General features: G+C 45.2%; 2 protein-coding genes across 2 annotated transcripts in view; one reads left to right on the top strand and one right to left on the bottom strand.

Moving 5' to 3' along the window:
- The window catches only part of LOC144139625 (fatty acid synthase-like), a 30,209-nt gene extending 6,290 nt beyond the window's left edge, over positions 1-23,919 (top strand). The window contains exons 4-13 of the mRNA XM_077671921.1: positions 2,027-2,227; positions 5,664-5,786; positions 8,470-8,703; positions 11,370-11,671; positions 12,850-13,125; positions 15,433-15,622; positions 18,073-18,302; positions 21,955-22,158; positions 23,218-23,472; positions 23,680-23,919. Coding sequence (XP_077528047.1) covers positions 2,027-2,227; positions 5,664-5,786; positions 8,470-8,703; positions 11,370-11,671; positions 12,850-13,125; positions 15,433-15,622; positions 18,073-18,302; positions 21,955-22,158; positions 23,218-23,472; positions 23,680-23,904 — 2,240 coding nt within the window. The 3' untranslated portion in view covers positions 23,905-23,919. The remainder of the gene's footprint in view (positions 1-2,026; positions 2,228-5,663; positions 5,787-8,469; positions 8,704-11,369; positions 11,672-12,849; positions 13,126-15,432; positions 15,623-18,072; positions 18,303-21,954; positions 22,159-23,217; positions 23,473-23,679) is intronic.
- The window catches only part of LOC144138025 (uncharacterized), a 490,339-nt gene that overhangs the window by 454,525 nt on the left and 8,443 nt on the right, over positions 1-27,371 (bottom strand). The gene's annotated exons all lie outside the window — the stretch shown is intronic.

Consider the following 27,371-nt stretch of genomic DNA (forward strand, 5'->3'; position numbering starts at 1 on the left):
AATCCAAACAACCGCCTGTCTCCTCCTTCTACTCGTCTGTGCGTAGGTTAGTCGGTACAACGACGGGCTCTCGCTTTTTTAGGGACGAGGCACCTTAAGGCCGAAGCTTGACCGTCCAGCGTCCGTGCTCACGGCACAGCACAGTGTAAATCGAATCATCTGTGAAGGTTCACAAAAGGTCAACAAGAACAAAATAAAAGGTTCACAAAAGGCTAGAGAGAGAGAGAGAGAGAGAGAGTGCTCCAGGAGAGCCGTGCTGCGCATGTGCGAGGAGCCCTGTATTGGAGTGTATTCGATTGAATTGGATTAAATGGGAATGAATTGGATTGGATTCAAATAGTTTTAGCAGAAGTAAGACCTCTCACCTGTGAATTACGGTAAGACCTATCCCCAGTGCTTCGCCCACTCGTCATTATTCACTTCGTGGAGACGCGCGAATTTTTTTTCCTCCACGCGGGCCCAGGTTCGACCCCTGGCGGTGCCAGAAGTTTGTGTAGCCCGGGCCTCCCTGGTTGCCAGTAGTAGCCGGCGATGTATGTTTGTGTAGCCAGTTTGTGCAGCCCTGGGAGTGCTGTGCTGCCGCCGATCCAAAAATTACCTTGGATGGTTAGAGGTACACTGCTTCACTATAAAGCAGCTTTCTCTTCTCCGTCACCGCCGCACGCGAGCTTGTTTCGGCGACTCTCCTCGAGATTCAAAATTCTTCTGCTACATATGTATGTGGAACACTTGCCGTCACTGTGATATGTGTGCTTTGATCTTAAAACTGTGCCATGGTAATTAACAAGCATAAGAAATTTCTTGGGATCAAATCTGGACATTTCTGTTGATGTACGCGTAAGCGTTGTAATGCTGGAAGTTTGTTGTTTCGTCCTTCTACAAACCTAAATACTAAATTTTTTGCCACCCGAGCAATGAAGATTTGGTGCGCCCTATCTCGCTTGCCGCAACCCCTTTTTTAGATCTTGACATTCATTCACTGTGGAAAAATAATAGCGACTTTTTTCTTCATAAACATTATCTCATATATGATGGCGTTGGCGGTCAGTCCAACTAAACAGAACATGTGTGAATACAGAATTTCCATAACCTTTCGGACACATGGCTTGCCCTACATAACAACTGTTGTATTCCATGCCCCCATATCCTTTTGGAAGTTTAATCACTACACTACTGTTACAAATACCTTATACCAGCTCATCAAAAAACTACCACAGAAATCCTCTGCTAGGATTGAAACTATTTAGGATTTCTCTTCCACGAAACAAGTTCAAGATAGATTGCGTTAAAACTTCTGTCCTCTCTTAATGTTGTGTTGATGATTTTCTTGTATAAAATGCGTCCACCCCACTGGTTATGTTCGGGTAGGGCGGTAAAACTATTGAGCATGACTTGCAAAAACCCAAGTTTAGGGGTAGGGAGGTTACAGTTTTTGTGAAAGCTAAACTTCAAGGTGCGCTCACTACATCTGTGGAAACCACCACCCATCCACGACCGCAATTTCCGCAAAGCTTTTGAACACTGCGGAAATCTGATCCTTATTTTATCAGGCTTACTTTGGAAACCTCTTGATGTGCTCTGGTCCGCACTTGAAACCTCTGATCCCTTGTCCGGAATACACCTGTAGACAACCTATATCAGTCGAAAATCCCTTTCGCTGATGCCGGAATATGGGTAGGAGTACGTCCCTTTTGAAGGGAAACTCCGTCGAGGGACGTGTATTCAAGAGCAGTGCTTTTTCTCCCCTACTAACAAAGAGTTCCTTAGAAGCGAATAACTACGCAGATAAACATTGCCCTTCTCCAAAGGTGGAGGAATTTTTCCCAACCAATAATGAATTTTGCCCAACCAATTCAGAGCACGGCCTGCGCTCTGAATAATCAGAGGGCAGGACGCGCGAGTGAACAGCCTAAAGTAACTTGTCAGGTCTTGCACGACGCAAACGCAGGTGCTGCACCTGTACCACTACTTGCTGCTCTGAACATGTATTCGCCTCACTTCTACATTGGGATCATGTATTACTCAGGGCCAAGCGAAACTGTCGACACAGCCTGCGCTTCTACAATGACTGCCCTCAACCACGCTGTGCTGGCGATTCGTTCCGGGAAATGCGACGCGGCTATTGTGGGAGGAAGCAACTTTGTTTTCAACCCTGCCTCTTCAGTAGCGCTGCACCGTATGACCATGCTTTCCCCAGAAGGAAAGTGCAAGGTCTTCGATGCCAACGGTAAGTTCCCAGTTAGCTGCACTGTTGTGCTGGAGATACTGCTTTTTCTAAATGTTTCGTGTAAGTGCAAATCGGAGAAACAATACAATTAAAAAAGCAGTGACCATGGAAAAAGCTGTCACGGCAGTCTCTCGAAGATTTGAATTCTCCTAATTACTACATTCTGCTATTTAAATGTGATATACTGGTCTGAAATATTTTGCACGTGAAAAACTAAAAAATGGTCAATAATTTGAAGCTGCAACCCATTATGCCGATTGATAGGAAGCTATTTTTTAATAAAAACAATCGAGATGACCTTCTTTCAACGATACACTTTAACATTTTACAGCGCAAAAACTGCACCATGTCCTCTACTGATGTTGTCGCCGTCAGAACTGGGGCAGCACCACAGTTTATATCACGGCAGTGCTACTCAGTCGAGGCTGGCGCCCGCTGACACATGTCACCTTTTAAGGTCATCAACCTTGTTTGTTGCGTACAACGCCGTGTGGGCAGTCTGTGATGTGGACGCATCAAGGCTTCGAATTCCAGCTATCATGCGTACGCTCAGCGCAGCGACGAAAGTCGGCATTCTGAACAAAATCGAGAAAGCAGGGTCGCTTCGGAGGGACAGGGATTCCATTCTCACTTTTTGTTTAATTTGAATTTTGGTTAATTTATTTTATTTCATTTATTAATACTGTTAGCCAAGAAGTGGACCGTTACAAGGTGTAAATACAAAAAATTAGTAAAAAAAAGTACATTACAGGTTAGAAGAAAATTCCTCGATGGTGTGGCGAGCCGATGCTCGAAGTTATGGATAAAAATAGAACACGCATGCGTGCAATGCACACGCGAAAACAGTACGTGACGCATTTGAGGCGGCACTCTTGCACCGCTCCGGAAACGTGCATCTAAAAAACAAGTATTGCAGTTTCATGCCACCAACAAAAAGCACACAAGCACACAATAACTAAGCGAAGTTCCTTCGGCACTGCTATTCAGGAAAACAGACGCTTCAGATTCTTTTCAAATGACGTAAACAAGCAACAAACAATTGTGCGCATCATGGTAAGCCATCATGCTCGAGTAACATTCAGCATGTGCTGATAAGCGAAATAGGACAGTAGTTGCACTCGTCCAAAAGAGAGCCACTTTTGTGGACAGGGTTAAACTTCGCTCGCTTCCACGCTGATGGGAAAGAACAACTGCGCAGGGTCGAGGGAAAGTTGTTTGGTATACCATCAGGCCAGGGCTTTTTTCTTGTATTTATATTAAAGGGGCACTGACACAAAAATTTTGCATCTTGTTTTTTTTTGTTGCGATAAGTAGCTAGTGACCTACTTATAACCTGTAGAAACCTCATTTGCTTCAGCGTGCGACGATTGTTTAATTAGAGGCATTTTCAATGCGGCCAGTCACAGTTTCGGTTTCAGCGAGTGCCGCGAAACGATGGATTTTGTGGATTTTGTGTGAACAAAGCTGACCACGTGACCATCGGAAGGATATCACAGTTACAGAGCAGAGCCGCCGTAGCACTGTCGAATCCGCATCGACGGCAGTTTCTGCGAATGCCCCCCCGTACTGATCTCGTGAGGCGCCTAATTAAAAAGCGACCGTGGATGTGACGCAGGCGCTGCGAGTGCAAATGCTACCGCGGCTAACGAACGACGCGCGACGCTCGAGATGGTGGGTGGCAAGACGCGCGCTGGGAGCAGCCGGCCGGTCTGCCTACAGGTCCGCCTACAGATGTGTTCGGCTTAGCACTGCGGCGGATATTCGAGTGCCGCTCTCGTAAGCGGTGCGGATGACAATTTTTAATGCAACCCGCCATGGCATCATTAACTCCTTTCTCATGTAAGCCACCATGGTCGGGACTTGGGGACAATTTCGTGCAGCGGTAACAAGCTATCACTCGAGCTACCTGCGCCGGCGTGGGCCACTTCGCGGCCGTGGCCGCCGCCTGCACAGCGACCGTGCGGCTTGCTCAGTGGGCTTTTCGTGCCTCCGGCGCGTTTCCGCATCCAATGGTAATAAACAGTAATAGAAACAGAGTGCCTGGAATCGCTGTAGAACTTTGGTCGCGGCCAGCTGCCCGATGAGCTGACGAAATCACGGCGCCTCCGCCGCCAACGATCGGGTCGTTCGTTCTCGAGAGCAGAAGCTCCGCCCTCCGGCCCTCCGATTGGAGCGGCGAGCCGGCAGTGCGGAAGCGGCAAACACAAACTCGTGACGTGTTTGGATGTTGTTTATTTACACTTGCGCGTGGTCCTCTGCTGGCCGCTCGGTTGCGTTTCGCACTCTTCAAAATTGATTTTAAATATGTTCTAGGCTGTATTCACCGCTGATATTTTGCAGATGATGTATATGTGTTCCCACCAATCTATCTCCGAAGTTATCTCGCCTTCAAAATTTTGTGTCAGTGCCCCTTTAAGTAAAAGGTTTAGGACACCCTCTTTACTAATTACTACATCCTCAATCGGCTGCTGAATTGATGACTCAGAAAACGCGGGCATAATACCACTGAAATTACTGAACACCGAAGCAAAAAAGAAGTTGAAATCATAAACTCGTTGTTGAGTAATTTCCGGTAGCTTCTGGGAGCTTGCCGGGGGAGGTATATAGCGCCAGAACTTCGAAGGCGCCTCCTTCAGATATTTAGTCAACGTCCTATTGACAAACTTATCCCTGGATTTCTTGATCAGACGTTTCAGTTCCTGTCTCATTGGAGTAATGCAAGCTGCTCTTTCAGGCGTACGATTTCTCGCCCAAGATTTTTTTTGTGTGTTCTAGTTTTCTTTTTCCACGAATAATTTCTCAGGTAACCAAAGGATTGTTTTATCGAATGTATTTGGTAATCCCGTGTACGTAGCTGACTATGCACTTCGCCACAACGTTCCAAAAGAACTACCGTAACCTATCAGTGTCAAAGCCATTGTTATAAAGCACCATAAATTAATCAAAGAAACTATCAAGGCAATCCAAAATAGACATTTCGTGGACGGCAGCAAAATTCAATGTACTTCAAAGTATTTTGTGGTCTCTGTCTACTTCGTACTTGCGGGAAACGGATGTAATATTTTTTTTTCTTTGGAACATTGTCAGTACTCTCCCTAAGGAAGTTTTTTTTTTGTGCTCGCCCCATTTGAATTTTTGATCCCAATAAGATGAAGAGTTGATCAACCTCGTACGGTAAGTTGTAGTAAAAGTTGATTTGGGAACAGGTCGTACAATATATTGCAAAAATGGTGTTTTTGTTTGTGTTCTAAAGCCCCATTTGTCTATAATATTTTATATTACGGCGACGCTACTCTGAGTACGGCACGTTTTTCTTACGCGGCATGCTACGTAGGCGATGCCATATACGTAGTAACCGTTCTAAAACATGAAACAAAATATGCACTTCTTGAAGCAAGAGCTTGCTAAATACAGGAATTCGGCTCTCTTGCTACAGCTGATGGCTTCGTCAGAAGTGAGGCTGTGGGCGCTTTCTTTGTACAAGTGGGGTCCAAGGCCCGTCGAGTATACGCAAAGTTGGTCGACATCAGTTCCAACGCGGACGGCTACAAAACAGAAGGTAAGGCTTTCCTTCTCTTATATTGGATTTAGCGCAGCATCATTCAGGCCGTTCTGGCTAGGACGCCGTTATACTACGCCGGGAAACTGGGAATAATGCGGCGCCGCAACATTTTTCGGCAACAAAATTACGTCACTTGGCATGAAAGTAGCGTAGGGTCCTTTTTGGGTTAGGTGAAATGCCAGCTAATGGTTGCGTTGCATTTTGGGCTACAAAACTCTATTTCATCTATCGGTCTCTCTTCCGTTTTTTGCATTAGAGCTTCCCGTTTCAACAGTTCACTGAGGTTTTAACTTTGCGCATTGTCGACTTGACGTGCTTGTTGAAGGTTGAAGCTGTCAGCCCTGTCATTCGTGAGCTAACACTGCATGTGCAGCTTCTAATCTGAGTCAATTTTATGCACCTTGAATGATAGCTGCCATCTGGGCATGAGGTGTGCAACAATGATTAAAAAAACAATAACAAGTAATTTTCCCCCGTATGTATTAGAGGCTCTGGTATTAGGGTACTATAGAGTCGAAATTATTGGGGCATCAACTTGTGTCGGGTGCATTACTTTCCAGCAGGCGCCCAGTAGTAATTACAGCTGACAAACTATTCTTTGTTGTTCCTATCTATAAAAGTCTAATTGAGTAGAAATATTGTGAAATGTTGGGGAAGTCAAAAATCAGTTCAGAATTTCGCCCCAATTGTTTACGTGACGCACTTTGCTTAAGTCTTCACGATATATTTTTGGTAACAATTGCTTACAACCCCGTATTAACGTGGGAACAAAGTGATGTTGGAAAGGTAAGTTGATTATAGAACAATAAAAATTCAATGAACAGGTAGTTTAAGAAATGATAAATACCTACAATATCCCAGAAAATGCGGCCTCTCCCTATACATCCCAACAGTGATCAAGGTTAAACCCCCTACAGTTACAAGCGTGGACATTGTTAGAACCTCACTCAAATTAAAAATAGCGACAGCTTAAATATAGATGCCAAGTTGCAAAAAAAAACTAAGCCCCATTCATAAGACACAGTTCGTCCTTACGCGAACATGTGTCTCGTGCAAAGTGAATGACAGCAAAAGTTCAACATCCAAACGGCTTCGGCCGTATCGAAGTGGCGCTATCAAAACATCTGCTTCATCACACGAGAGACGCGGTTTCACTGCTGACCTCAGAAAGCGTTTTCTTCTTCAGGCCCGTCGTTAACCTTCGCTTATCACCACCACCGTTCTGTAAATCCATAGTGTAAAGTTGGCTTTTTTGCAGGGATATATGTAGTGACATCGGACGCCATCACTGGGACCTAGAAAGCTTCGATGTAGTACACCACTTTCGTAGTCGGGGGTTTGACGGCATACCGTCTGGTCAGGAAACATGCTTGAAATAGTTTACTGGTCACTGACCAAACTCAAAATATACAAATGACGTTTCGGGAGCACTACGGCTTCCTTGTTTTACTGGTCACTGACCAAAGTCAAAATATACAAATGACGTTTCGTGAGCACTACGGCTCCCGCAGTGCTCCCGAAACGCCATTTGAATATTTTGACTATGTTCAGTGACCAGTAAAACAAGAGAACCGTAGTTTCGGGAAGCACTGTGGCTCCTGTAGTGCTCCCGAAATATCATTTGTATATTTTGACTTTGGTCAGTGACCAGTAAAACAAGGGAATCAGAGTTTCGGGAAGCACTGTGGCTCCGGTAGTGCTCCTGAAACGTCATTTGAATATTTTGACTTTGTTCAGTGACCAGTAAAACAAGGGAGCCGTAGTGCTCCGGAAACGTCATTTGTATATTTTGACTTTGGTCAGTGACAAGTAAAGCTTTTCAAACGCGACTTTCGAGCAGAGCAAAATCACAAATCTCGATGGTCATCAAAAACTGTACTCATCGTGGGAAACAAATTTTAGTACGTGCGTTAGCAGAAATACTATAAACTTTTACATGTGTAAATTTAAAAAGAGCTCCATGAAAAGTAGGACTTTTGCTTTCTTATATCTGATGTGTGCCACTGATGTGTTTGCTTCTGATGTTTATGCCCAGTGGTTGTACTTGTTATTCGTCGTTGTTTAAACAGAAACTTTGTTTCATATAGTTTCTCAGCCATTTTATGAAGCTGTTTGTGCATTAATGCTGCAAAGAACGTTTCTGGCCATTGTGTACTTTTTTTCCGCCTTTGTGCTGCACGGTAAAACTACGCCTTAACCTGCGAAGCTGTCCTCGCAAATTTTTCAGCTACCCCTTGAAAAAATAAGATGCAAAGTGTATTATAATTGGCTTCTGTCTAATCACATTTACGGTGACTGGGAAATCAAAAATTGGATGAGATGAGACAAGACATTTGAAATCAAGAAGTCGAAAAAGAGTAAATAACACAAGATAATTGTTTGAATGACCAATAATTACACATTGAAAAAGACCGTGAAAAGTCGACGTAATTAGGCCACTTGACCGGCCCTCAAATCCGCCTTTGAAATGTGAGGAAAAGAGTAGTGTTATTTGAAACTATACACACAGAATCTTTCACTAGATAAACTTCTGCCATTTTCGTAATACACCTAACCGGGGGGCTCATTCTTTTTTTTCTCCTCAGTTTACTTGTTCGTTGCGGCACGGTGAGACACAATTAAAATTCGCATCGTTTAGAACACGTCGATTGAGGCATCGTGTACCTGTTACATCTCGCAGGGATCACATACCCGTCAGGAAATGCGCGGGAGAAGCTTTTACGTGAGGCCTACGCAGAGGCCAATGTTGACCCGCACGACGTTTGCTATGTCGAGGTCCATGGTACAGGAACTAAAAAGGGTGATCCTGAAGAGGTTGGCGCCATCAGCCGTTTCTTTTGCCAGTCGCCGCGTGAAAGGCCGCTTATGATCGGCTCCGTCAAAAGCAACGTTGGACATGCCGAAGGGGCTTCAGGTAAGTGGTATTCGCACTACAAATCTGCTCCATTTTTCTGATGTCGCCTAGCAGATGGCGAGCGGTCGCCGAGCTCCGCCGCAGCGTAAGTGATTGCGAGTTTCCGCTGCCCCACTCGCTTTCGTTAAGTTGCAATCATGAACCGGACACGCCATGCAGCATCTATTTTCTCGTTGTGACTGTGGCTGTTACGTGTATTTGTCGGGGCGGGCACCCTGGCGATTCAAAAAGAGGTGCAGAGCGGAGACAGACGGCGACGATGGGACGGGACGAGACTAGGCCCCCAGCGAGTTTCGGCGAACTCCCCGATTTCGAGGAAACAACTTTTCTTGCACTACGGAAATATCTCGGCTGCGATTGCGCTCTCGATCTGCCACGGGAACATGATTTTGTTGCTGCCGATCTGCCATTGGAACGTGTTGGATCCAAACGGAGCAAAAAATTTGTTCTGAAAGTTGATTGATTCAGTGATTGATTGATTGTGGGGGTTTAACTCGCCGACGCAACGCAGGTGATGAGGCGCGCCGTAGTGGAGGGCTCCGGAGTAATTTTGACCAACTGGGGATATTTAACGTGCGCCGAAATCTCGTACACACGGGCGTTTTTGCTTTTAGCCTCCATCAGAAAAGCGGCCGCCGCGGCCGGGAATCGAACCCGCGACCTCGTGCTCAGCAGCACAACGACTTAACCACTGAGCCACCCCGGCGGGTTGCTCTGATTAGTGCTTCGGATCTGCCATTGGAATTCAACATGAATTTCCTTGTCACAGATGAAAAGTGCACTCTGCTTCACTCCACCGTGGACATTTGCTACGTTCCAGCCAAGAAGAAGACGTAGAGTGTGTCTGTCTTCGTTATCGCGGCAGCTCAGTCTTTGTAAACACAACACTTAATACATTTACTTTAACGTTACCTACGTAACAATATCTAGCAGAGCTAACCCAAGGATTTTTTTATGTGCGCACCTACTGTGGTGGCTCACTGGCTAAGACGTTATGCTGCTGATTCCAGAGACGCCGGCTCCGACTACTTTTATGATGGAGGCAAAATGCGGAAACGCAGGTGTGTAGAGATTTCGGGGCACGTTAAAGATACACAGGTAATCGAAATTATTTCAGTGTCGTCCAACACCTCGCGCCTCATGACCCAGGTGTGGCGTCGACGCGTTAAAGCTCGCGTTCGATCAATCAATTGATCGCTTGTGTGAGCAAAAACCCAAATGCAAGCGAATGACGTTCATTTTGAATCGCAGACGCAATCAGTAGAAATGTAACAGATATTTCTACCATAGTATATGGCATGCTCGGATCGCTTCTGATACGGCTGGAACGAGAGGTGATGGCTAACCAAACTCCTCTAACCAAACAAGCACGGAATTACCACAATGTTCATCTTGAGCTGGTATCAGCATGTCCCTTTGCTTTTGCATCCGCTCTTCATTCTGCTGATGGGTGAATTCACCACGGGTTTGCTGATTGGCGACGACTTTGTCCGCAATTGCGTATTTGTGCGTGTATGAGAGCGTGTGCAGGCCCTGGTTCCTGTGTGGTATGCACATTTGCGTTCGCGCATGTCTCAACATGGGAGTGTTGCGTGTATAGCTGCGTGCCCTGATTTTTACTCATTACTGCCCTCGTGTTTTAATTCTGCTAGGACTGTGGCCCTTGGTCCTTTGTGAAGTAGGGTCACCTCCTTATCAACAGATCATGGGCTTTATCGATCCCTAAATCATAACTACTCCCCCCTCTCCCGACCAGGCCAGAGGGTAATGCTTGTTTAAAACATTTATTCTTTAATTCATTCCAGTCTTTCCACATTCTGTGGCAGTGCGTTCACGCGTGTATGTGCTTCCGCGCGCACCCCTGTGAGTTCATGCTTGGTCGTATCTGCTTCCGGAAACAGAATTGTACCCATCAGCTGTACTCCTACCTATAAACGTTTACTTTATCTTTCTTGTCAGACACATTAGGGCAAAGTTACTCCCCACACACTTTAACTCAAGCGTGGTTATATCCAATAGTCCTGGTTTTCGTTTTTGTTCGTTTTCATTTCTCTGCATGTAACATTTTCACCTTGTGCTTCTCAAAAGATGTTAATTCTAGAAAAGCCTGACTAGGGGCTTTGGTTTCTGCAAATGGTTTTCTGTTCAGATCGGTTAGGATGTTTTGCTGCTCTCCAAGCTCAGCTGATAAAAAATGATAGTGCCCTAAACGCCCGTAGAATGGCTTCAATTTGACTTCACATCCTTTAAGACGCCTTGTCGCTCGCTAGGTCTTATGGCTATTACGGCTCACTTCGGCGCTTTATATGTTAGCAAAAAACAACAACGAACCTTCCTAGCGAATTCAAGCGCAGCCCTAATTCTAGCACTGGCTTGTGGGATAAATTCTCACACCGTCTACACATTAAGAAATAATTATAAATGCGTATATACAATGTGCACTGATATTTGCAGTTATATTCGGTACATGAGGCGAGCCCAAATACTGATCTGGAAACGTTGGAAAGCAAAATGCACCTGTCACTTCTTCACGAACGTACATCACAATTTGAAGGATGTCGGCTTATCCTTAGTGCCGACTTATCCCGATCACCTAACTGCTGTCTACAAACTTACGTTTTCTAAAACAATGGCTTGAAAGTAACCTTGCTTCTTTTCAACTTCAGGAATCTGCTCTATGGCGAAAGTAATTCTCGCAATGGAAACAGGAACCATTGCTGGCGACATACACTTTGTGGAACCCAACCCAAACATTTCGTCCCTGTTTGATGGCACCATCGAGGTGGTGGACCGCAACAAGCCTTTGCCAGGTGCATTTGTAGGAATCAATGCATCTGGCTTCGGAGGCACTAACGTTCACACCATCCTGCAAGCGCACTCAGGACCACACGTCAAAAGCCTCCCATGTCTTAAGCCTGGCCTTCCCAGGCTTGTACTTATGGCAGGAAGGAATGCAGATGCACTGGCTGTAAGTATGCGCTAAGCCATGCGCGTTCTTGCCGGAAACTTGCTTTGAGGTGACCTTTTAGTTTGGTAGAATATTTCTCATATGATGTTGGCCTTTGTGCTGACCCGAATTTTTATCCAACAGGAACATATTACATAAATAATTCCAAGCCGCACGATTTTATATATTATTTTATGTGTTAACCTCTCATGGTAAAGAGGTATAAGTGCAGAACACTGTGCTTCGCCCACAGTGAGCTTGAAAACATCACTGCATACTATCGTGGATTACGACCGGAAACACATGAAAAACGAGGTTTCTTTCTGTAGTTTTTGTGCTCTATTCTAGAAGGACGTAAGTGCATGAATACATCCAAAGAAAATTACAAAAATGGCTGCGGCACAGCTCAGCTAACCCTGGATATGCAGAGGGAATGCTTGGCTTGCGAATGCTTGGCTTGGTGAAGTCTTGGTTTTACCTGATGAACCTTTGATCCAGCGGTAATTTTTATACTATTCGTCCAACCCCTGGCTTTTTCCACAGTCGGGGTCCCGCTTCCGGTGTTTTCCGAGCTGAACGGCTCGTCGGGCAATAGCCACGGGGGTGATCAGATACCGCTTGCCAGCGACGGTGCAAAGCCTCAATCTCCCGAGGAACGCTCAGAGTAGACGGCCCGGCACAACTCAGCTGTGGAGAGCGCATACGCCAAGCCAGCAACGGAGGCGTCAGTGATTAACGCGGTCGTTATTTGTACTTTATTGGGCAAACGCGGCCGTCGGCGCCGCTCGGTCAGCGGGACTCGGCCCGGTGAGGGAGGTGATCCGTTGCAAGGCACGGAGTTGCTGCGATCAAACGAAGGTCAAATCTACCCGGACCGCGAAACCGCTCGACGACATCAGTAGCACATTGCTTTAAAGCTGTAAAGTTATTTTGTTTATTGTTACGGTTACCATCTTCTGCTCCACAAATGTGAGCTTTTTATGCACTGCTTTTAACTATGTTTGTCCACGATACATTAGGTGCACTGCCTTCGGTACACCAATCTTGGAGGTAGCTTATGTCTCTGGAATGACTTTCTTCCGCAGAGCACGTTGGAAAGACTGCAAGTCGAAGGACCACACCCAGACTCCACGTACGCGCTTCTAAATAACGTCGGACAGCCCAACGTGAAGCAGTTTCCTTTTAGAGGATTTTCCTAGGTACCGCCCGATGAAACATCCAACGCTGCGGTCAAGGGGGCCCCCAAAGAGGTTCCATGGAAGAGGAGGCCACTTTGGTATGTCTTCACCGGGATGGGCTGCCAGTGGAACGGCATGGCTCGGCAGATGATGCAATTCGATGTGTTCGCCCGCTCGATCCACAAGTCGCACGAAGTCCTCAAGCAGTTCAACCTCGACCTGATAGGACTGGTTACCACCAAAGACTTGGGCACAGAGAGCATGGCGTCTACGTTCGTTTCCATCACCGCTTTTCAGGTACAGCATTAGAAGTACTGATTCTACTTGAATCCGTATGTGGAAAACGTGTATTGGCGTGATAGCCCGTGTAGATTCCCTTCCGAATGCAATACCTTTATTTTAAATCTGCAATAGAGACTCATTCAAAAACTCAGTGTCTCAACTTTGTGAAGATGTATGAAGACCGAAGCAGTGGTGCGAAATGTTAGGGTCGTTATAGCAGCTAATATTTATGTAATGTGCTTCTCGATAGTCCTCTATAACAACAGGTACAACCTTTTTCTGTAACCATTCTTCCAGCGTAGATGGCCAGGAAATAATTATGTAACGCTTACGACTTCACTGTGCACTAATTTTGACAAAAGCATATAATTCGGCGTAAGAGTAGAGTTGTCGTAGCATCCACTTGTCGTATAATTTTTTCAGTGTAGCCTTGGCAATACTAGATTATAGCCAGTTTTAATATTCATCCTCCTCAGTATTCACTGTGCAACACATCGTTTGGAAAAGCCAGCTCACAAAGACCAACCTAACACCGATGTTTTTTTATAGTTGGCTTCACCTCTAAACACAAACGCATTGACAAGAAGACATTTCTTCCGGGGCATTATAACCCGTACATTATCAAAATGAGAAAACCCTGGGACTATTATTTTTGATGAAGTTTTTGTATACCGGTAATCAGTTTTTGTGCGATGGGTAAACCAGTCCAGAGAGAGCGGACACTATACCAGGAGAGACAGTCGCCAAAGCCAGCCCTAGAACTGCTCCGCTATTAAAATCAGGTGCTACTACTGCAGGAGACAATATCTACTGGTGAAGTGTCCTGACTTGCCTCAAAGGCTTTGGTGAAATCACAAACAAGGTATACCAGAAGTTTTACGGGAAATGTTGTATCTTACGGAAAAAAATCATTTTTACAATTTATAAGCTTGTTTCCATGCGCTTCAATTGAAGTTAAACGAATCCAGTCACCGGCGAAAAGAATTGCACGCGTTAATAAGAACCTGGTGTGACGTCCTTCCCGAATAACCGAACTAAATCAAACTTTCAATTTTTAATGTGAAGCAACAAACTGCGCAATTTGAGACGTCTACAAAAAAGAGAAAACACAGGACAGGCGCAGGACACAGGACAGGCGCAGGACGGCCTGCGCCTGTCCTGTGTTTTCTATTTTTTGTGGCCGTCTCAAATTGCGCAGTTTTTTACTTCACGTTAACGATGCGCCAACTCGGCCACCGACAAGTCCTTCTAAAATTTCAACCACCTAAGTTGAAAAACATAGCCAAAATACGAATTCTCATTTTGGCTGAATAATAATACGTTCGGATTACCTAGGCTGGAGTCAACAGAACCCGACTGTATGGTGAAATGTTTAAGGTGATTTGTATACAAGCGATCAAAAGCTATGTACACGGCATAAATTATAAGTGGATGCTCAACAACTCAGCCAAATATCTAAGCCACAATAACAACTGAATGAAGAGAGAAAGAAACCCTACATCAGTCTATCGTGATCAAAATATAGTTTTCCTGTTTGTGTACGAACACGTAAAGCACAGTTACCACGTAAGTTATAAGTGCAGCGGTCTAAGAAGCATTCACTCCCAAACGTTCCCCATAGAATATTGAGAGGGGCCGTAGGAAGCTACCAACAAGCAATGTAGAACGTATACGCTCATTAATACCACCTTTACACTATCATGCAAAATAAAACAGAATTGAATGCTTTGGATAGCCGAGTACCGCAATTCAAAAGCCTTGTGTCCTGCTAACTAGGTAGAAATTCCTGGCTCTCCGGTTTTGCGAGAGACAGCGAATTCCCAAACACGAACAGGGGGATGTTCTCGTCTCCGAGGTTACCATAACCGGCATAATAAGAGAGCTTCAGCTTACTGTACGTACCGTGTGTTCCGCGAGTACCGTTTGTCCCGGGACCTGATAGCGCATGCACGCGCGGGCACGGCGGGGCGGGCCGCTTCTCAGCAGAAGATATGAGCAGGCACGGCAAGGGTCGGACTCCTGTTAGCGGAACTGAGCTGCCCTACCCGGCCCAACGCCCACATGCCCAGTATGGTCCCGGTGCAAACGAACACACGGAACATACGGTACGCATGGTATGCTGAAACTCTCTATTATTAACCTCGTGACTGAACCGCAAGTCACTGTGGTTCCCGAATGCCGTTCGGTGTTTAGGAAAGAGTTTGAAGACTGGTCACTATCAACCCTTGTGCGCAAAGTAAGGCCAGTATAAAGTTTCCAGTGTGCGTGTTGAAGTATTTTTACTCGGAACAGCATCACTGATTTTGTCTTATTGCTTTGTAGGTTGCGCTCGTCGATATGCTAAACGCCGTGGGAATTAAACCAGATGGCTTTCTGGGCCACTCCATGGGTGAAATCAGCTGTGCGTACCTCGACGGAGCTCTCAGCGCAGAACAGGCCGTGCTGTGCGCATACTGGAGGGGACGCTGCACGGAACTGGGGAATATGCCCAAGGGAGCCATGGCCGTAGTCGGTAACTCAATCTTGTTCCTTCTGCTTGCACGATTGAGTGAACCGTTGTACTGGAATCATCCCATTTCTGCTTGTACATAGGAAACCAGCAAGTGCGCCATGGCTTTTTATCAGCGGAGCTGTTTTTGGTCGAATATTTTCTGGGACGAGGCGTGGTAACGCGGACGCAGCGACGTGGAAAACGCATAGCCTAGAGAGCGAGGAGCACGCGCTAAGAACACGTGCAGCGCAAAGGGTTAGCGTGCGCCAAGCGTCGTTGCACGCAGCCAAGGAGAGGAGACGAAGAGTCGGGCAGTTGGAGAGTGTGCTCCCAACAGATGGTTCGAAGAAGCGCGGAAATATAGACGAGTGGGCTTGGTGGCAGTTACAATAATGTTCGGAAAATGAGTTAAGTCGCGCCCTTTCCGGCGGAAGAAAGGCGCGCATCCGGGATCGCCAGCAAGAGTTGGCGGCAAAACTAGTTCGGCGCTGTCGAGCGAATCCAGAATTACGAGCCAGGAATACTGAAGAAATGCGAAAGAGGATAGATAATCGCTCAGCCAGACTTAGCTTGTGCAAGGCGTCTTGCTGACTTTGAGAAGTTCTATTAAGCTTAGCCTTACGATTAGGGAACGCCAAACAGCTTTGCTTTTTACATCGGAGTTCGCTACGTGCAGTCTGTGCTGTTGGTTTAATTTTTTTAGGCTGGCTATTTCAACATGAAAATTTTGGTCAGTACGTTTGTATGTGTGTATGTATGTATGTATGTATGTATGTAAGGATGGATGGATGGATGGATGGATGGATGGATGGATGGATGGATGGATGGATGGATGGATGGATGGATGGATGGATGGATGGATGGATGGATGGATGGATGGATGGATGGATGGATGGATGGATGGATGGATGGATGGATGGATGGATGGATGGATGGATGGATGGTTGGATGGATGGATGGATGGATGGATGGATGGATATTTTATGTCTGTCTGTCTGTCTCTGTGTTCAGGCTTCCGGCCAAAAGTAAACGAAGTTCACAGAGCCAAAACCTTTGCGAGCCCCTAAATCTGGAAGCATCGTTCTTACTTGTCAACATCGTTAAGAAAAAAGAAAACATTCGGCATATTTGATGCCAAGCATCAATGCACAACTGCTACTAACAGGGTGCTTTTAAGTGAAAACAAATACGCAATTAAAACCCCACTTTACGCAATGAAAACCATAGGATACAAGAAGAGCTCCGAGACCATCGACCTCGTGGCCTTTTTCCGAGTTAAACAGTACCAGAATGTTGTACTAAATGGTACGAGCCTTTGAATGCAGGAAAAATGAACTGACATTAGCTAATCTCCACCGTGTTTATCGCAGGCGCTTTTAAAAAGAGGCGAAGAGCAGGAGAGGTGGGCGGGGGAGAAAAAGGAGGCATTTACGTGGCAGAAGTCCATAGTCTTTCGGCAACATTTGCAGCAAAACGAGCAGATACCAGGCGAATTTTTTTTTCACACTCAGCGTTTTTACTGCCACGTAAAGGTCACATCACTTTAACAAGGAGAGCCTGTGTTTTAATACATGCCAGCTTCCTCAGTCTGAATCAACCATTTGGGTCACTACTACAACGTTTTGTCTAAAACTCGTAGTAAAATCGATATATAAAATCTATCAGGCAATGAGTCTTGTTAAGGCGTCCCCGAATGGGAGGGGAAATGTTCGTGAGTTCCGGTACGGTCACCAGCCGATCCGCGCATTGTGAAAACTGCTACCTGAGTCGAATACCAAACAACCAAAACATTTTCTATCTCCAAACACCCTCTGTAGAAAGCAAGTTGATATAGCTTGTTTTCCAGACTAGAGTCTTGTATTTTGGTGTTGCCGAATTTTTGGAGGAATCTCTTTGTAGGCCGACAGGACATACATGTTACATTTCCGTACCATACGTACGGCAGCAGAGACAGCTGGAATGCTTTTGGACGCATGTAAGCTTTTTGAAGCCTTCACCGACCCATACTAGTTCGAGATTGAACACTTTGGACTCCTAATTATGTTTTTTTCTCTCTCTCTCAACATATTAGGAACGGCTAGCCTCGGCTGAAAAGTCGTCGGATGAAGAGCTTTTAAAACCTTTACTTTTTTATATACCTTTTAAGCCACAGAAGGGAGTTATGACGTTGATTGGCGCGTCATCGTCCAGGCTTGCTCTGGATTGCGTTTCATAGAGCGAGGTCTTCGGCATTAAATGCCTCATGCTTTACGTAGGAAATGGTACTAGAAACGAAGGTTAAACGTTTAGCTATAATACCTCGCTATGAGTCACGCAGTGCTAGGGGGCTACATATTAGGGAAATCCTGATGCCAAATACCAGTCTTGTCTTGTTTCCGTTTACGCTCAGTGATCCCCGTACTATTTCAATCACGTAAAATTTGTCAGCTGCCCTGTTTATGTGATAATAAAGCTCGAGGAAATTCTTGCAGGGCTCACCTGGAAAGAGGCTGAATCTCGCTGCGGTAGTGGAATATTTCTGGCTTGCCACAACTCCGCCGACTCTGTGACCGTATCCGGCCTTGCTGAACCCATGGAAAGGTTCCTAGGAGAGCTCAAGGCAGAGGGGGTATTCGTCTCAGCAGTGAACTGCCTGGACGTGGCCTTCCATTGCCCTCATGTGCACAGCATTGGACCGGCATTGCGAGAGACCCTCGAAAAGGTGAAGATTAACCTTGAAACGTTTGTGAGAAGAAGGAAATTTTTATTTTTGATGTCATGGAAACAGTAGTACTGTTTAATTATTGCGTTACCACAACTTACTACATGTGAAATACACTTTCTCTCAGGAACCACATATAGAGTGACGTAGAAGTGCAAATTGAGCAGCTAAAACTAAAGTGCAGAGCAAGAAGAAAATCTCAAAGCTCCAATTGGTATTAACGTGCCGAACTTCCCTTCACGGAAAAAGTGACGTACTAAACGAGGCGTGTGTATCTTTTCAAGGCCAAAGTCATTCTGAGGGTACATAAACCCGAAAAGTTTCGTCTGCCTGTCTGTTCATCGATTCAGTCGCCCGGCCAAAACTTAATGGTATTCTGACCAGAAGTATATATAGGTAGAAATTTTCTATATCACAAAATCTGGAAACATAGATTATACTTGTCAACACTGGGCAGCAAAAACCAAGAATGTGGCATACTTGAGGCAAAAGCATATTAGTAGTAATACTAATATTAATAGCCTGATTTCATCGCAAGAAAAACACGTCAACATTTGATCATACCTAGTCTTTCAAGGCTTGCCGGGCCGTATCCACAGTCAGTAGAGGCAATAAAAGCATTTAATGATGGGTAGGCAATGCAGAAAAGATTTCCCGCAGTTAAGCTCTCAGACCAAGTAGAGACGAAACAGAAAACATCTCATCGGGTGACGAGTTGAAACTGATTGGGCATAAAAAAGTCTAACGTAGCAACCAAAACGTGTATACACGCTGTATAAGGCATCGAGTATTGTGTCTGAAAGGTAGCAAAGGCACATAACTGGTCAAAAAAGAGCTGCACCAGAAGGGTTTTAACACAACCGTCTTAAAAAAAGAAGGCATCAAATGTAGGCAGATTAATATCAGTAAAGGGACCCATGTTAACAGGGATCTCCACATTGTAGGCAACGCTGAGGATAATTACTTTCAATAAGTACTTGCTTTCTGAAAAACTATCACCTACATTCACCTTCTAGTGCACAGAGTTCCATGAAATGCTATTGGGAGTGTGTACGCAGACAAATTTTCACTTTCACACAACTAGCTCAGTAAACGGTACCGCTGTTAAACGAACTAATTTTTCGGTGCGTTGAAGTTCCATTTATCGAGCGTCTACTGTACTTCTGAAACATATACATTTTGTTTATTGCGTATTTAAAATAAGGAGCTTATTATAATCAGAGTCTATAACAGTAATTGCAATTGTTTCAAAAGAATTAATCCCTTTAGCATTGAGTTAGTGAGTAGAGACGAGCACGATCCCGTGTGCATACTTAACAGACAGCCCCTTGTTGTGGCAGAACATAAATCTTTGACACACACATGGAATTACAATGGAGATACAATAGACCCTTGTGCCTCTCCTGATCACAAAAACTTTACAATTCAAGAATTTCTTTATCTTCACTGTTAGAGCCCGATTAAAAAAGTAGTTTCCTAAAAGTTACTCTAAAAGGCCATGAAACCTAAATTTCAAGCCTTTGATCAATTATAGAAAACAAAGTCGAACATTGTGCCGGCCAGGAAAAGAGCACAAGAGACGTTAATCGTATCGAAGGCAGAATATATAACGTCACAGTAGTTTGTAAAATAGCATTGCAGTTCACTTTTCTGTTCTAAATTCAAGCAGAGATTTCGAAAAGCACGTTATTTCTTTAAATGTGCTACTACTACGAAATAAGAAAAATTACCTCCCTTTCGTAAACAAAGCGCAGAGAAGCACGAAAAATTTGTCGCATCAAACCTGCGAAAAAAGTTTGTGAGAACCTTCGCAAGAAATGCGTTCAACTTTGGATAAAAATGCGCACACTTAGTCGCCAAATTTTGAAAGACCCAAATCGCAAACGAAGAAAGAATACATGCGATCATTTTCCCAGAAACGAGCGGACTCAATCTATACCAATACGTGATTAATGAGACAAAAAAATACTGTTACGCTCTATCTTCATAATCGACGCGTGTATTGTGTTATCTAGAGCCGCTCCTTTTTGGCGATTTTCAATAACCGTTTTGACACAATGTAAGCCATGCTGCACGCATGCGCCGTGTGCCCAGATATCTTATCAGATCTTTTCGGTAGGCCAAGCACTCTATAGAAAAATGCATTAGTGTTTTGACGGCACGCCTTCGGTCCTGCTAAGAAGCTTCCGCTTTATTATGTTTTTTTTAAATTGGTACAAAACAAAGCAGGATATATATGGGTCTGTAATCTGCCATTGTTTTAAAGATTTCACGTCTATGGAGCGGCTTCGGCAGGGAAATCTCGAGCTCAGCAGTAATAAACCATGCTTCAAAAAAGAATTAAGCATAAAGATGATTGCGTTGTATAATACGTTACAGCTTCACTACAGTTCAATTACGCAAACACCGTCTGTCGCTGCCGCTTTTTTGGGCTTTCAACTAAGTATAATGTCCGGCAAGTCAACACAGTTAAGGGAGGCAAGTATGCGGAAGAGGTGTTGCTGTGTGATGAACGGAGAGCTGTGGTGGGAAGCTGTCATCTGATTGCGGGTTCGGAAAATGATTTTTCAATTCATGAGCACAGTGACCGTTAACAAAGAAGTGTTTTGAAATAGTTGCATTATTCTATAGCTTTGAGGCCGAACCCAGTATACGATTAATGGTAATTCAAGTTTCCAGGAGGCAGATCCATTTTAATTGAACTACATTTATAGTACGGACATCTCGCCAACCTCAAAAAAAGGAGTTACTTTATTTCGCACAAATCTCAACAACATCCTGTATTCGGGGTTAGAAGAGCGTTGCCAGCGCGCCCGAAGCACGTCTTTTTTATATAGCTGTGGAATTTCAGTTTTTACAACAAGGACTGCTAGTTCTTCGTTTCTTTACGAGATAAGTGATATTATATAGTGCCTTTAATTAAAATACAGGGCTGCTTGATTTCCCCCATATCGATATAAAAGAACCTTTGAGATTATTGTTTTGACCTGTCAGTTCAACAATTCACAAATGGCACCACGAGTCTATAGCACGTGATGAGATTCTGAAGAGTAGATGGATCGCAAGTAGTAGAACGCGACGAAATTGCATTGACTTGAGCAAACCTCCAGCAAGACTGGAGTTAACGAGAAGTGGGGGCCGGAGAAGTGGGCGGAAAAGACAAGGCTGACATTTAAATGGCAGCGGCGGTGGTTCGACGGCACTTACAGCGAAGTGAGCACATACGCGGGCAACTTTTTTATTGTTAACCAAGATCCGAGGATACACTCGCGGGAATCCCTAAAGGTATACTAGTGTTCCATTACACTAGAGCAGATTCTCCCATTTAGCAAAAATACCAGTTTCATTTGTTTCGCGGTGTTCTGCAGTTTGAGATAGAATAACATTATATAGAGTCGTAAAATAGGAAACTAAACAAAAACAACCGTTCTTTTATCAATCAGAAAAATGGGACCACGTACTGCGAAGTGGCTAGTGAAGAGCTCGAAAAGTTTTTGCGTGAATTCTGCTATCATCTTTCAGGGGTTTTTTTTGAAGAACTATCGTTGCGCTAAAGCAAGAGGAAATCCTTTTGCTGTAGCCGAACTGGGCAAAACTTCGTATAATATAAATTCTTTTCTTGACACATCCTCTTTTTTCTCCTGCCTCAAAGGTGATTCCGGAGCCGAAGTTGCGAAGTTCTCACTGGGTCAGCACTTCTGTGACTGAGAGATGCTGGACAGAATCAATTGGCCAGCGCTGCTCTGCGGATTACCTCATCAACAACTTCCTCTCGCCAGTATTTTTCTACGAGGGCCTGCAGCACGTGCCCAGAGACGCCATTGTGATTGAGATCGCTCCCCATTCGCTTCTGCAGGTGAAAATAATTTCTCAAAGTTGTTTAAACAGAATCGTATGCATAGGTGTTAGGAAGGATTATTGTGATTGGGTCAGTGGATAGGATAGTCTTCGGAGCCCGCGATGCACAAATGAGACAGGCGCTTGAGAGGTACATAGAATACGGAGACAAACATTTATCAATACCGGACGAGTTGAGGAGTACTTCGGTACAGGGACAGGCAGAATGCGATAATAAACTCTACCATGAAGAAACAGCATCCTAAAAAATACGCAAGTTCGACGAGGACGAGAACAATACTAACAGTTCCCGGTTCAGTTTAAAGGCACGCCAGTGATAGATGAAACGTCTTATGTGGTACCGCGCGTTCAATGCGGATATGTTTGGAAAGTCCTGGTTGTCTGCGGCTATTGGTAGGTAGGCACAAAACGCCACATAGTGCAGTCCAGGCGGGCTATTGAATGCGCGGTCGACGAACAGCTAGTAGACACGGCTTCCACTGCAGTCAGGCTGGGTTTCCAGGCGTCCTCACGACGGCTTTAGGAGACCCCGCCTACCGCCTCTTGCAGGGAGTCTTCCGAACCCTTGCTTCTTCGATCCCACTCTGCTTTATCACCCAATCGCGGCCACTTTTCTTCCTCTACTCCCGTCGCTTTTTATGCCTCGGACAATTTTGGCGGTTCACTTGTGGCCAGATATCGCGCAACACGTATCCACGAAAGGCGATTATCCACGTTCGGTCACCTCATCTTCGCATTGAAGTTCCTCGTCGTCGAAGCCTGTTTGCCGCGCACACCACGGCTGTCTTCTAATTCATAGCACTCGTCTCAGCGAAACTGAAACGGCACCGTCAATAGATATAATGTTAACACTGACTTCCAGAGCAGCGAAAGCGCAATGTTCTTGTCGTTAGCTCTTCCTGGAAAGACCTGTGCTTCCGCTGCTTCGCGCGAGCACTGCTTTCCTGTGCAACATTCTAGACATGCCCTAAATATAGACAGCGTTCCCCTTCTGGCGCCGCTTAACATTTTGTGACCTAGTAGGGCAGCCATTTACTGTATGCTTGATTTCCTCCAGGGGATTCTGCGGGGAGAGTTAAGTGATGCCACATGCCTCAGACTGATGAAACGTGACTCCGACAACAGCACACTCTTCCTCAGCACACTGGGCGAGCTGCACACACTTGGTGTACAACTCGATCTGAGTTCCCTTTACCCTCCTGTGGCGTGGCCAGTTCCTCGAGGAACACCAAGCATTGCACATTATGTCAGCTGGGACCACTCGCAGAACTGGAACGTCATCGAATGGAAGGTCATGGTCAACAATGCAAAGGTGAGAAGACATCCAATAAATTCCTCAGTGCTCTGCTGGTAGTGATGGAACCCTTAAAGTGTGCATACTTCTCTCTTTTGGTGGATTTTAAATTAGCACAACCAAATGCATACAACCTATGGAGTTTCGAAAACATGCTATCAACACGCTCAAAGCACCAGACGCGCTTTGTAAACTTGCCATGAAAGAACGCTTACGCATCCACAGGCGTCCGAGGAAGTTGTAGAGGTGGACCTGACGGCGAATGAGGGAGACGCGTACCTTGCAGAGCGAGAGTTGAACTGGCAGGTGGTCTTTCCCGCTGCCGCCTACATGGTACTGGCTTGGAAGAGCTTGGCCGCACAGTGTGCGAAGCCCTTTGACGAACTGCCTGTCATCTTCGAGCATGTGACTATTCATCAGGACATCGTGTTGCCGAAGAGTGGTGAGTGAACGACTGACTGATATAGATTGCCAGCTGGCTGCATCGTTGCAAGCATAACTTAATCCGTGTTGATAGTTGTATGTTTTAGCGCTTAGAGGTAATGTGCGAGTTTTGCATCAAACGCGGTCGCCGTCGGCAGCACTGATTGTGACCGAAATATTGGCGCACGTAAAACGTCCTATAGAGCCGCACTGCGGCGTTCACAGAAGGACCCTTGATCGTAAGGCACTGCTTCAGAAAGGCGTTGCGTGTTAGAGCGTAATGTTCTCGCCGCTCGGGGGGGGGGGGGGGGGGCGGCTAGCTAGTAGTGACATCAGCGCTGTGATGTAATGTGCTGTAGCCATACACGCGCGTGACTAAAGCTGCCGACGTATAAGATTACTATTCGAAGAGGGCCCTATAATGCCGCCGTGTACACAGCCTAAATGCAAAACCTAATTGTGCTCCATTATTTAAACAATAGACTCCCTCAATTGTTTTATCCTCCGGCTTGCCTTTCTTACATTTTGGACTAGTGCGTATGGCCCATTTGGTAGTGACCGTAGCCATCTTATAACAAATAGAAAAAGTACAAGGGCTCTAAAGCACCTACCAGAGTGTGTATTTGGCTAGTTGGTCGATGATCCACCGCTTATGTATATAGCAAGTACGGACAACGACAGGAAGACGTATTAAGTACAAGAGCGTCTGCTTGTTACTTTTTTCGGTCGTTGTCTATACTTTTGGGGTTATATCAAAAAATGAATTCTAAGAACTTCTGCTTTGTGAATGCGAAAAAATTATTGTCCAATCGAACGCCGCAGAGTGTTCCTAAATATAGGATTGTTATATCGTAGAAAATCTGAATTGGTAAATAGACCATGAGCCCCGAACCACAGCTTTCATTCTTACTGGCCAATTCGCATCAGTGGGAATTTCTTGGAGCGTTACTCAGACCTTACGTGGGGTAACATAATGTTGGGCCTAGCAATGTGCGAATAAATCGCGAATGTTGAAACTAAGGAGCAGGCATATTTGGCCCCGTGTGCGAAGAGAAGAATAGTGCGGCGTGTTAAGACACTGGACAAGGTCAAGTCTTGTTATCGCTGGCTACTGAGATGAAGACTTCAGATACAATTAGAAAAATGTTTGAGAAAACTTGTCAAAAAATGAGAACCAAGCCCACCATCGGAATTAAACAGGTCGTACTAGTTTCTATAAAGTGTGCGGCGGGGGCTGTTGGTGCATAGCTGCTCACATAGCTGCTCACTATGTGAAGTAAACCATGAAGTTGTCCAAAATGTTTTCCCATACGTCGACCACCACTCGACTGAGTTGAACAGACGGGAAGGTCTAACCAACAAAAAAGTGTTGCGGAGCTGTTACATACTTTCATCAATTTGGCCGCTAGCCGAAAGTTCAAAGAAATACAAAAATGCCGGCCACCTTCGCAATTTATTTATGAAGAGCGAGGAAACAGCAAAGTTGGTGGTCTTCACTAGGTTTAACTTGGCTCTTCTTAGGCCTGCCCCTTTCTTAACAGAAAGATGATTAAAACGCGAAGCTTTTAATGCAAATTGAGTTACATCAAACTCCGCAATCCACCCTACTAAAGTGGAAAATTCGAAATGCCAAAGTTCGAAGAAAAATTGTACTTCAATTCAGCTAAAGTTCAAAGCCGACGCCCGCGGTACAAACTCCAAGGAAATGCTGAGTGCCCGAATGCGATGACAGCGCAACCGGATAGACGCCGTTTTTGTAACGCGAGAGACCCACGTTCGATTCCTACAACGGCAAGTGGTTTTAAAGACGATAGTCTTTCTTGGGCTACTTAAACACAGAAATTTTGATCTTTCTGTCTGTCTGTCTGTCTCTGTGTCTGTCTGTCTGTAACACGATTCAGCCATCTGGCCAAACTGAAACGGAAGCTCCACAATAGTCTCATATACTCACAGCTAAATCTAGACGTCTGAATATGGTGTCAGTGTTCATACTTGTCAACATTGTTGAACAAGGAGAAAACATTGCGCAAATATAAGGAAGCAAATCAATACATGAGTAATACTAGCTGTGTTCCTTTATTAAAAACTTTATGGATGCTTGGCTTTTGCGCTAGCAAACGACATACTACATCAACGGCAGAAAACCGTCATCTGCTGTTGCCAGCGGCACCTACTGGCGGCTTTATGAAATCAAACGGCAATAGCAAACAAAGGTTTCATTAGGTGGGACCCAGGCTCCGTTCGGAACGCTTGTGGAGTAGGGCAACGTGAAAATAAAGACATTGTAGAAGGGCGCCTTCATTCACGCACGTCTCTGCCGTACAGCAGCACTGGCATCGAGATACCCGACTTAGAGCAGTGGAACGCTGTAAATTTAAACTGACTTGATGAAAACTCTAGCGCGTTATCTTGGGAGGAAAGAGAGGAGCGAGGAACACTATGAGAGGTGAGCCGGAAAGAGAAAGGAGGTCTGCACTTGGCAGGGGCGCCAGTCGACTACCGTCTTTCGGCGACATCTTTCGGCGACACCCTAACTCCCAAAATGTGCTAATGGGCACCTTGCGTCCAGGCCACTTACCTCACACATTTTGGCATAGCATTTTTCCCCCTCTCCACTTCGCCAAGCGGAGCTTCCTGTTAACGCTCCGCACAGCTAGAGCTCAAGCTTCGACAGCTGAACTGTTAGGCGGGCATAACTACCTGTTTGTAGACATTGACTTCTGCGTAGCAGACAACACTGTAGGTTGAACTTCTGTCCTGTGGCTTCTGTCCTTTGAATCTGCTCATTCAAAAGCGGTAAAACGTGAAGCTGCCTTGACGTGCATGCTTAGAGGGGAGGGCGCTATTACAAAGTCTTCTTCTTATCGTATGCATATCAGTTTAGACTCCCAAGTTTCAGGATTGTTTGATACCGGTTACCCTAGTTTGCACCTGTCGCCTGCATCGAAAGCCTTGCTTCTGAAACTGAAGCGTAAGCGGCTACATCCGAGGTGACAGCCGAAATAAAAACAACGCCTGAGGAGGTACCGTGGTTCCATACAGTAGATCACGACCTTGAGCGGGTCGCTCCAAAACAAGGTCCCGTTGTTTTTGCGCAACGTGCAAGTTTAGTTGGATGTGCAGCCGTATCAGCTGAAAAGAGACACCTGGTTTATGCGGAAGGAAGGGCGTCATAAATACGTGGTATGCAAAGTTGGTATTGTCTTCGAATCATTTATCAATAAAGAACGGCACTGCGCTTCAAGAGGACAATTACCACTGACAGAAGTCAAGACACCATGAAAAATGAGCTTTCCGAAGCCTACTCCATTAAAAAATCGCGAAGTGTGAATGAGTGAACAGTCGTTATCACATTTTACAACAATTTTTTGTTGACAATATGTGGCAGGCCGACTCTAAATTGAGTGGTATTTATAGATGTTACTTTCTGCTCTTATGTTTCTGTGTGTATGTAGAAGGCTACGTTTCGCGCCATCCTTTCTTTCAAACAAACA

The sequence above is a fragment of the Haemaphysalis longicornis genome, unplaced genomic scaffold (assembly GCF_048455015.1).
Source record: "Haemaphysalis longicornis isolate Haplotype H1 unplaced genomic scaffold, Haemaphysalis longicornis Haplotype H1 scaffold_5, whole genome shotgun sequence".
Classification (NCBI taxonomy): domain Eukaryota; kingdom Metazoa; phylum Arthropoda; class Arachnida; order Ixodida; family Ixodidae; genus Haemaphysalis; species Haemaphysalis longicornis.